The 11,991-nt window shown below is 35.5% G+C and overlaps 1 protein-coding gene across 3 annotated transcripts in view; it reads right to left on the bottom strand.

Annotated features, from left to right (window-relative positions):
* Window positions 1-347: 347 nt before the first annotated feature.
* The window catches only part of LOC117331842 (nuclear pore complex protein Nup85-like), a 21,819-nt gene continuing 10,175 nt past the window's right edge, over window positions 348-11,991 (bottom strand). The window contains exons 12-23 of one of the 3 annotated variants that reach the window (XR_004533677.1): window positions 8,043-8,126; window positions 6,701-6,766; window positions 6,095-6,145; window positions 5,596-5,696; window positions 5,220-5,305; window positions 3,895-3,926; window positions 3,271-3,371; window positions 2,662-2,761; window positions 2,480-2,531; window positions 2,153-2,221; window positions 1,357-1,552; window positions 348-1,203 (exon numbers count right to left, since the gene is read on the bottom strand). Coding sequence is in view for 2 of the 3 variants with exons in the window: in XM_033890796.1 (XP_033746687.1) it covers window positions 1,448-1,552; window positions 2,153-2,221; window positions 2,480-2,531; window positions 2,662-2,761; window positions 3,271-3,371; window positions 3,895-3,926; window positions 5,220-5,305; window positions 5,596-5,696; window positions 6,095-6,145; window positions 6,701-6,766; window positions 8,043-8,126 (847 nt within the window). In the remaining variant the exon portion in view is untranslated. Of the gene's footprint in view, window positions 1,553-2,152; window positions 2,222-2,479; window positions 2,532-2,661; window positions 2,762-3,270; window positions 3,372-3,894; window positions 3,927-5,219; window positions 5,306-5,595; window positions 5,697-6,094; window positions 6,146-6,700; window positions 6,767-8,042; window positions 8,127-11,991 lie in introns of all 3 variants that reach the window. The other 2 variants (XM_033890796.1, XM_033890787.1) reach the window with 2 other exon arrangements.

Genomic DNA, 11,991 nt, shown 5'->3' with positions numbered 1-11,991 from the left:
TAATGTAAACTTATTTTATTTTGAAACAATTGTGAAATAAGTTACTTTAACCAATACCAATCACTGCTGTTGGACTGTGTGGAATCCTGCGAGGGGTCGTGATGAAAACCCACAGGTTCAGGCAGGTGACCCTCTTACGTTTTCACGTCAGATCTGGGAGTCTTCCCCAGTTGTTTAGGTTACAGGCGAGTGAATTAACACTGCACAACATAACCTTTTCACAGACATATCATTTATTACTTGATTAATTTCTCTGGACACACCTTGTGACAACAAGTCAGCTTACCACTCAATATTATGTCTCTATCAACCTGAATGTTTTCGTTTAAAAACAAGAATCTTGAATGTTTTATACGACAGTTTATTTTCATGAGCATAACGACAGTAAACAAATAGTTCTCAATCTTATTCCACGACATTTTGTTCACAAAATGCTCCTTCCTCTATAAGATCTCTTTCTCTCTCCTGTTTCTCTCTCTCCCTCTCTGACATTTATCTTGCTATTGTTCATTCTTTCTCTTTCGTAATAGTTGTTTTAAAATGCAGCCATTGTGGATATTCTCTTCATTTTTCTTTTTATTGCTTGTTTCTGTGTATTTGTATGACTTTATCCTTTTCCAACAGATTTATTAAGAACAGCTGCCAGTACAGTTACTCAACATAAGTACTGTAGTTACAAATTAATTCTGGGATGTAACACACCTTTCACTAAACTTTTGGATATATCTCCAGACTGCTCAGAAACCTGAACACATGAGGCAATACTTCTGTCACATTATGTCGAGAATATCCTGATTTTGGCTGTACAGAAGGCGAAATACAACCCAATCATGTGTCCACAATACATGTAGTCTTATCCAATCAGCCATAACACAGTTCACATGGTCTCATCCAATCAAATCAGACAACACAGTACAGTCATCCAATCAACTTTGACTTAACACAGTACACATGCTCTCATCCAATCAACTTTGACTTGACACAGTACACATGCTCTTATCCAATCAACTTTGACTTGACACAGTACACATGCTCTCATCCAATCAACTTTGACTTGACACAGTACACATGCTCTTATCCAATCAAATTTGACATGACACAGTATGCAATTTATCATCCAATTAAATTGGTCTTCACACAGGTCTTATCCATTAAAACAGGGCTGACGAGATCTGGTACAATGAAATGGTAGTCTGGTACATCCAATCAACAAGGTCCAGAATTTGCACCAAGATTCCTTCCATCAGGTCAGACCAATCAACAAGGTCCAGAATTTGCACCAAGATTCCTTCCATCAGGTCAGACCAATCAACAAAGTCCATATTTTGCACCAAGATTCCTTCCATCAGGTCAGACCAATCAACAAAGTCCAGATTTTGCACCAAGATTCCTTCCATCAGGTCAGACCAATCAACAAAGTCCAGATTTTGCACCAAGATTCCTTCCATCAGGTCAGTCTAACGGTTCCCTCTGTTACTATTGCCCTTGACAGATTCCTCGTCAGAGCCAGACGTAGTAAAGCTAACTTTTCTTTCTCCCTAACATCTATATCCTGTCAATAAACAAAAGTACACACATTGGGCAATGTTCCTGATGTGTTGGGGCTTTCTAAGACAATCTTATATAAAAAATTCTTTTCTGATATGTGTTTCAAGATTTCACATTACGGTATGAAATCCTCCTTTTTTCCAGCAGACACATATAACATCCATCTCTACTTATTGCTAGTAATATCATCCGTCATCCTGTTCTCTAACTCAGGACTAAAACTCAAACAATAGTCCTATCTACAGTGAGTCATAGTATCCATCACCCAGATCTCTTACTCTAGACTAAAACTCAAACACTAGTCCTATCTACGGTGAGTCATAGTATCCATCACCCAGATCTCTTACTCTAGACTAAAACTCAAACAGTAGTCCTATCTACGGTAAGTCATAGTATCCATCACCCAGATCTCTTACTCTAGACTAAAACTCAAACAATAGTCCTATCTACGGTGAGTCATAGTATCCATCACCCAGATCTCTTACTCTAGACTAAAACTCAAACAATAGTCCTATCTACAGTGAGTCATAGTATCCATCACCCAGATCTCTTACTCTAGACTAAAACTCAAACACTATTTCTACCCTCTATCCCAGATACTGACCTTGAACTCCCTCATCAGTTCCTCAAGACAATGCATTAGGTCAAAGGTTTGAGCACTGCTGAAAATCACCTACAAAAATGATACACAATACATCAGAGTATCTCGGAGGCAAATTCAATTATTCTTTTAATCCACAAAAAGTGACAAGCAACATGATGGATTACAAAATGCAAAAAGGAAAAAAAAAATCCAAAAAAAATCATCATATGACTTTCTGTGTAAATTTTTTTTTTTTTTTATATTTTGGAACGCCAACTTGAGTAGTATGGCTTGTCAAGTAACTTTTTATCCTATCAAAACAAATGAGCTAATACCAGCCTCACTCACCTGTTCAGCCTCCAGGAGGGGGATGGCATCCACAAGCAGTGTCACCCAGAACCTGTAATACACAGAAAATTACTTTTAACTTTGCTTGACAGGAGTCTCCCAGAACCTGTATAACATATGGAAACTTGTTTTCTCTTAAGACGTGATTGCTACAATGTTGTGAGGATGTGGAGGGTACTCACTGTTTGGGGGCCAATCTAGCCTGCAGTAAGGAGAGTAACAACTCGCCTGCCGCTTCAAATTCCTTCTCTTCATACAACTTGTGGAACTCACGATATTTACCTGTACAGATCAAATAAGGAACAGTTTTAAGTATTATATTCTTTAAAGGGATAATTCAGTCAAGCATGTTTTTCATAATTCAAGCAGAATTGATAAAACATTTATTTCAATTTTGATTTAACAACATGTGTGGAAAACAATTGTGATATGTATCACAATTAATAGATTAAATGATGAATTATTGTTTTGACGATTTACAGTTTGCACACAACAGGTCACAAAGGGGAATTTGTGTACATGAAATTGTGTACACACATATATCCTGTATGTATCACGTATCTACTTTCATCTAACGCAGAAAATATGATAATTATGGAAAGATAAGTAATCAGTATTTGAGATATTGTTGAGTTTGACACCTCAGTCTATATATAATGATATAAACAATTGTTTTCCATAGAGGTGGAGTTTACCTAGAAATGTGAGGCGATTACTCAGTAACATGGAAGGTCCTAGATTGTCTATATATAATGATATAAGCAATTGTTTTCCCTAGAGGTGGAGTTTACCTAGAAATGTGAGGCGATTACTCAGTAACATGGAAGGTCCTAGATTGTCTATGAGGTCCAGGTTAGAGAAGCTTCCTTTCTCACTGTACTCAAACAGGAATCTGCGTAAACATACAATATACAATGCATTAAACAACAATCATTATATTACAGTATATATAACATCGTACCATATTAAGACTATGACCTTCATATAAATGACTTTTTTTTTTGCAATTATTTTACAATAATTATGATCACTGAAATATTAACATGATAATTTTACCAATAACAAAAAAAAAAAAAAAAAGGAAAACAGAGAAGATTTTTTTTTTCTATTTCCACTCTGCAACATCAATAATAGAAACCTCCATCTATGTAAAATCTAAGCATCCCAAAGCAATTATAATCACATTAATCAAGCGTTGAACCATTTCAAACCTTAAAAGTATGGGACTAATAAAATGTATGCTATTATTTTTATTCTGATGTATTCAATATACATTTATTTCTTTTTAACAACATTTTACAGAGTCAATTATAATTTGATTAAATATGAGAGTTTGTTTTGTTTGTTTTTAGGAGCCAGGGAAACATAACATTACAGCTAGTCTGAGATTTCTGTCTGTACCACGAGATACTCACCTCTCAGCTATCACTGTGGAAAGTGCTACATCCTGAAATGGAAGAATATGGTCATCACAACATGTACAAACACTCCCGATTAAACATGTACAAACACTCCCGATTAAACATGTACAAACACTCCCGATTAAACATGTACAAACACTCCCGATTATACTTGTACAAACACTCCCGATTAAACATGTACAAACACTCCCGACTAAACATGTACAAACACTCCCGATTATACTTGTACAAACACTCCCGATTATACATGTACAAACACTCCCGATTAAACATGTACAAACACTCCCGATTAAACATGTACAAACACTCCCGATTATACTTGTACAAACACTCCCGATTAAACATGTACAAACACTCCCGATTAAACATGTACAAACACTCCCGATTAAACATGTACAAACACTCCCGATTAAACATGTACAAACACTCCCGATTAAACATGTACAAACACTCCCGATTAAACATGTACAAACACTCCCGATTAAACATGTACAAACACTCCCGATTAAACATGTACAAACACTCCCGATTAAACATGTACAAACACTCCCGACTAAACATGTACAAACACTCCCGACTAAACATGTACAAACACTCCCGATTAAACATGTACAAACACTCCCGATTAAACATCTCAAATAGGAACTACCATCAAAACATGTACAAACACTCCCAATTAAACAAATAGGAACTACCATCACATTGTAGTGATGATTATCTAATTCAAATATACTTATAATCATTGTATCTTGTTTAAAATATTTACTAAATCAATTCCAATTTAAGTGCTTTCTTCTCTAAATCACATGTTTATGACAGATAACTTACCAGAAATCCTCGATTCTTTAAGGAATACATTGTATTAATTAATTACCAGCCCGTTAACAATGTTGTCAGGTTTTAATTTGACACAATTGGGAAGGTCAATCATCGGCAATATTGAAATTTTAAAACCTATGATTAATGGACCATCACTGAATTTGGTTCAGCGGTTTTGGAGAAGAAAATGTAAATTGTTTACGGACGCATGATGGACAAAAGGCGGTTAGAATTCGTCATTTGAGACTTTGTCTCAGGTTCCATAAAAAAAAAAAAAAAAAAAAAATCTATCTTGAGAGCAGCCAAAGAACTACCTTACCTATGACCCCAATGCTGAAAATACCAGCACTATTAACAAGGAAATATCTACTTTTAAGACAGAAATGGTTGTTCCCCTTCCCACTTAGACAGAAATGGTTGTTCCCCTTCCCACTTGACACTTGATTTTAACAATCTATAATCATTTATTGCTATCAACATTTTTATTTCTGATATCTGACCTTAGATTTGAGGAACCAGGTAAGAGCAGCCCCGAGTCGTTTATGTTGCATGTGTCTTCTACCCATCACTTTACAGATGGACTTGGCTGTGGACAAAAAACAAGTGTTAGTATCTACACCTAAAGTATAGTATTAACTGTACATCTGGACTTTACAAACTATTTGAAGTGTGGTAAAGATGAACTTTTCAAACCATATAATCTGCTAAATGAATCTTGGTAGATCGTATTATTTCAGGGGAGGTAATCCATTTTACTGACGTAAGTTAGGGGAGGTAGCTATATATATAGCTCTGCTTTAATCCAAACTAAAAAGAGAAACACTTTTTTAAGATGTGACAGTGGTACTATTAAACGATTTAAGATAAATACAATACCTTGTTCTACTAAGTTCCTTTCCTGACAGATGTGTAACAGTTTCTGAGCTTTCTTTTCTGACTCTATAGAAATATTTTCCATGAAATGTTCCAAGTATTTCCTTTAAAAGAAGCACCAGTATCAGTATGTACAGAAAATTCTATCAAAGTTGTTTGCAGAATGTACTTCTCTCATTATGGATCATTTTAAAATAAAAGTGATCATCATATTTCTCTGTGAGAATGTATTCAAACACTATAAACAATTTTTACTTCTCTATGGAATATTTGTTCTTAACATTTTATTTCTTAAAGAAAAACTCCAAACATAGTAAGGTTTGAAAAGAATTCATAGATTCATACACCGCTGGATAGTAGATACTTTTTATTCTAGTATTTTCAGATGCAGTAAATTTCAATCGATTTTTTTCAAAAAATTATTTCCACACGTATAGAATTGTTATTGCAACTGATGTCAAAACAGGAAATATATAAAAACATTAACATTCAAAATTCTTACCGTCCAAACTCCGGACAGTGGTCAAGATAGCTAACTCCTACAATCCACAGGCTGAAATTAGAGTTTGTTACGTTAGCAACAACAAGGGCAGATGATGGGCTAACATTGGCAAAGGTAAATGTGTCATATTCCCCCATTAGTAAACATAATATTATGTACTCTACTAAAAAGTAAATTGATGAATGAAAGACAATAGAGAAAAATCAACTTCATGGGATTAAAATATCTTCATTGTTTAGACTGCTTTAATGATAATCTGTAATGCTGACACTTGCTGTGTCATCATTATAATGAATTACGACAATACAGACTCACAGGTAACAGATAATATTAAGTCTTGAAATGTATACGTATGTTCCTTATATAATATCCTCAAAAATATTAAACATAAATGACAGATTTGAGAGGACTATAAACATGGTTATTCCGACAGGGTTTTATAGAATCAATTCTGTGATTTTCGCAACTTCAAAATCAAATAATACATGCGAGTTATTTCCACTAATTTTTCTTTTTCACCTATTTATATATATATATATTCCGTAAGTACTGTACAGTAAGTAAGATCATCTGACATTGATAAATAGGACATTATACCAGTCATACCTCTTGTGAGACATCAGACTTGTTGCATACTCCAATAACAGAAACTCTCTTAGATTGGAACCAAATCTGTAATTACAAGTGAAGACAGAAACTTCCATCAACAATCCTGGAATATTGGAACATATCTATAAAAAATGTTTCTTTCATTAGACAATTATTAACAGAAGTAGTTTAATACATTTTATGTATCTTTCTTTTTTAATGACATTATTTCCCAGAAAACAATTGTCTAAAATCAGGAGAGAAAAAAAAAAAAAAAAAAATCCTGAAAAAAATTGTCCATTTCCGGATTCCAGGTCCATATTTAGGATATTCATCACAACATCTTTACCAACATTCTTAAATCAATAAAAATATACTGATTTGTTGGCAAATATGGCTAGTTGAATTGAATATTCTGGAGTCTCCCGCCCAATGCGGGAAACTTGGCAGGTATGCTTTAGGAGGTGTTGTCCGGACAAGACTCAACCAATGAGAAGCCAGTGACCATTTTGAAAAATGGATTTTTGAAAAAAATTATGAGGGATGCACAACTACATGTTATACTGATCATGTATACCAAGTTTCATTAAAATCAGAGTATTACTTAAGGACCAATGAGAAGCAGGCGGCCATTTTGAAAAATGGATTTTTGAAAAGAAATGTGGGATGCACAACTACACGTTATACTGATCTTGTATACCAAGTTTCGTTAAAATTGGAGTATGACTTTAGGAGGAGTTGTCCGGACAAGCCTCAACAATTGAGAAGCCGGCAGCCATTTTGAAAAATCCTTTAAAAAAAAAAAAAAATGGGATGCACAACGACATGTTATACTTATCATGTATACCAAGTTTCGTTAAAATCGGAGAAGTACTTTAGGAGAAGTACTTTAGGAGGAGTTGTCCGGACAAGACTCAACCAATGAGAAGCCGGCGGCCATTTTGAAAAATGGATTTTTGAAAAAAATAATGTGGGATGCACAACTACATGTTATACTGATCATGTATACCAAGTTTCGTTAAAATCAGAGTAGTACTTTAGGAGGAGTTGTCCGGACAAGCCTCAACCAATGAGAAGCCGGCGACCATTTTGAAAAATGGTTTTTCGAAAAAAAAAAAGTGGGATGCACAACTAATGTTATACTGATCATGTATACCAAGTTTAGTTAAAATCGGAAAAGTACTTTAGAAGGAGTTGTCCGGACAAGTGTAGCGTGACAGACAGACAGACGGACTGACAGACAGACGAGGGTAAACCTAAAGTCCCCCAGTTTTTCAAACGGCAGGGGACTAAAAAGCAAGAAAAATTATGAGATAACTTAAGAACTTTTAAAATAAATGTTTTTAATTGTGGTACTTACTGTAGTTTATGTGAGTCCAACTGACCACAGTGTTGTAATAAATCTGTCAGGTGAGCGACAAACCACCAGTTACTGAACATCGCACTGTACAGGTAAAACATGGTTATAAACAGTGAACATCGCACTGTACAGGTAAAACATAGTTATAAACAGTGAACATCGCACTGTACAGGTAAAACATGGTTATAGACACTGAACATCACACTGTACAGGTAAAACATGGTTATAAACAGTGAACATCGCACTGTACAGGTAAAACATGGTTATAAACAGTGAACATCACACTGTACAGGTAAAACATGGTTATAAACAGTGAACATCACACTGTACAGGTAAAACATAGTTATAAACAGTGAACATCGCACTGTACAGGTAAAACATGGTTATAGACACTGAACATCGCACAGTACAGGTAAAACATGGTTATAGACACTGAACATCACACTGTACAGGTAAAACATGGTTATAGGCACTGAACATCGCACTGTACAGGTAAAACATAGTTATAAACAGTGAACATCGCACTGTACAGGTAAAACATGGTTATAGACACTGAACATCGCACAGTACAGGTAAAACATGGTTATAAACAGTGAACATCACACTGTACAGGTAAAACATAGTTATAAACAGTGAACATCACACTGTACAGGTAAAACATGGTTATAGGCACTGAACATCGCACAGTACAGGTAAAACATGGTTATAGACACTGAACATCGCACAGTACAGGTAAAACATAGTTATAGACACTGAACATCGCACTGTACAGGTAAAACATAGTTATAGACACTGAACATCGCACTGTACAGGTAAAACATGGTTATAAACAGTGAACATCACACTGTACAGGTAAAACATAGTTATAAACAGTGAACATCACACTGTACAGGTAAAACATGGTTATAGGCACTGAACATCGCACTGTACAGGTAAAACATGGTTATAAACAGTGAACATCACAATGTACAGGTAAAACATGGTTATAAACAGCGAACATCGCACTATACAGGTAAAACATGGTTATAAACAGTGAACATCGCACTGTACAGGTTAAACATGGTTATAGACAGTGAACATCGCACTGTACAGGTAAAACATGGTTATAGACACTGAACATCGCACTGTACAGGTAAAACATGGTTATAGACACTGAACATCGCACTGTACAGGTAAAACATGGTTATAGACAGTGAACATCGCACTGTACAGGTAAAACATAGTTATAGACACTGAACATCGCACTGTACAGGTAAAACATAGTTATAAACAGTGAACATCGCACTGTTCAGGTAAAACATGGTTATAGACACTGAACATCGCACTGTTCAGGTAAAACATGGTTATAGACACTGAACATCGCACTGTACAGGTAAAACATGGTTATAGACACTGAACATCACACTGTACAGGTAAAACATAGTTATAGACAGTGAACATCACACTGTACAGGTAAAACATGGTTATAGACAGTGAACATCACACTGTACAGGTAAAACATGGTTATAAACACTGAACATCGCACTGTACAGGTAAAACATAGTTATAGACACTAAACATCGCCCTGTACAGGTAAAACATGGTTATAGACACTGAACATCGCACTGTACAGGTAAAACATGGTTATAGACACTGAACATCACACTGTACAGGTAAAACATAGTTATAGACACTGAACATCACACTGTACAGGTAAAACATAGTTATAGACACTAAACATCGCCCTGTACAGGTAAAAGATGGTTATAAACAGCGAACATCGCACTGTACAGGTAAAACATGGTTATAGACACTGAACATCGCACTGTACAGGTAAAACATGGTTATAGACACTGAACATCGCACTGTACAGGTAAAACATGGTTATAGGCACTGAACATCGCACTGTACAGGTAAAACATGGTTATAGGCACTGAACATCACACTGTACAGGTAAAACATGGTTATAGGCACTGAACATCACACTGTACAGGTAAAACATGGTTATAGACACTGAACATCGCACTGTACAGGTAAAACATGGTTATAAACACTGAACATCGCACTGTACAGGTAAAACATGGTTATAGACACTAAACATCGCACAGTACAGGTAAAACATGGTTATAGACACTGAACATCACACTGTACAGGTAAAACATGGTTATAGACACTGAACATCACACTGTACAGGTAAAACATAGTTATAGACACTGAACATCGCACTGTACAGGTAAAACATGGTTATAAACACTGAACATCGCACTGTACAGGTAAAACATGGTTATAAACAGTGAACATCGCACTGTACAGGTAAAACATAGTTATAAACAGTGAACATCGCACTGTACAGGTAAAACATAGTTATAAACAGTGAACATCGCACTGTACAGGTAAAACATAGTTATAAACAGTGAACATCACACTGTACAGGTAAAACATGGTTATAGACAGTGAACATCACACTGTACAGGTAAAACATGGTTATAGACACTAAACATCGCACAGTACAGGTAAAACATGGTTATAGACACTGAACATCACACTGTACAGGTAAAACATGGTTATAGACACTGAACATCACACTGTACAGGTAAAACATGGTTATAAACAGTGAACATCACACTGTACAGGTAAAACATAGTTATAGACACTGAACATCACACTGTACAGGTAAAACATAGTTATAAACAGTGAACATCACAATGTACAGGTAAAACATAGTTATAAACAGTGAACATCACACTGTACAGGTAAAACATAGTTATAAACAGTGAACATCGCACTGTACAGGTAAAACATAGTTATAAACAGTGAACATCGCACTGTACAGGTAAAACATGGCTATAGACACTGAACATCACACTGTACAGGTAAAACATAGTTATAAACACTGAACATCGCACTGTACAGGTAAAACATAGTTATAAACAGTGAACATCACACTGTACAGGTAAAACATGGTTATAGACACTGAACATCGCACTGTACAGGTAAAACATGGTTATAAACAGTGAACATCGCACTGTACAGGTAAAACATGGTTATAAACAGTGAACATCACACTGTACAGGTAAAACATGGTTATAGACACTAAACATCGCACAGTACAGGTAAAACATGGTTATAAACAGTGAACATCGCACTGTACAGGTAAAACATAGTTATAAACAGTGAACATCGCACTGTACAGGTAAAACATGGTTATAGACACTGAACATCGCACTGTACAGGTAAAACATGGTTATAAACAGTGAACATCACACTGTACAGGTAAAACATAGTTATAAACAGTGAACATCACACTGTACAGGTAAAACATGGTTATAGACACTGAACATCACACTGTACAGGTAAAACATAGTTATAGACACTGAACATCGCACTGTACAGGTAAAACATAGTTATAGACACTAAACATCGCCCTGTACAGGTAAAACATGGTTATAAACAGTGAACATCACACTGTACAGGTAAAACATGGTTATAGGCACTGAACATCGCACTGTACAGGTAAAACATGGTTATAGGCACTGAACATCGCACTGTACAGGTAAAACATGGTTATAAACAGTGAACATCGCACTGTACAGGTAAAACATAGTTATAGACACTGAACATCACACTGTACAGGTAAAACATAGTTATAGACAGTGAACATCACACTGTACAGGTAAAACATGGTTATAGACACTGAACATCACACTGTACAGGTAAAACATGGTTATAGACACTGAACATCACACTGTACAGGTAAAACATAGTTATAGACACTGAACATCGCCCTGTACAGGTAAAAGATGGTTATAAACAGCGAACATCACACTGTACAGATAAAACATAGTTATAGACACTAAACATCGCCCTGTACAGGTAAAAGATGGTTATAAACAGTGAACATCACACTGTACAGGTAAAACATAGTTATAGACACTGAACATCACACTGTACAGGTAAAACATAGTTATAG

Source organism: Pecten maximus, chromosome 1 (genome assembly GCF_902652985.1).
Source record: "Pecten maximus chromosome 1, xPecMax1.1, whole genome shotgun sequence".
In the NCBI taxonomy this organism is placed as follows: domain Eukaryota; kingdom Metazoa; phylum Mollusca; class Bivalvia; order Pectinida; family Pectinidae; genus Pecten; species Pecten maximus.
This window is presented reverse-complemented; position numbering and strand designations above follow the sequence as displayed.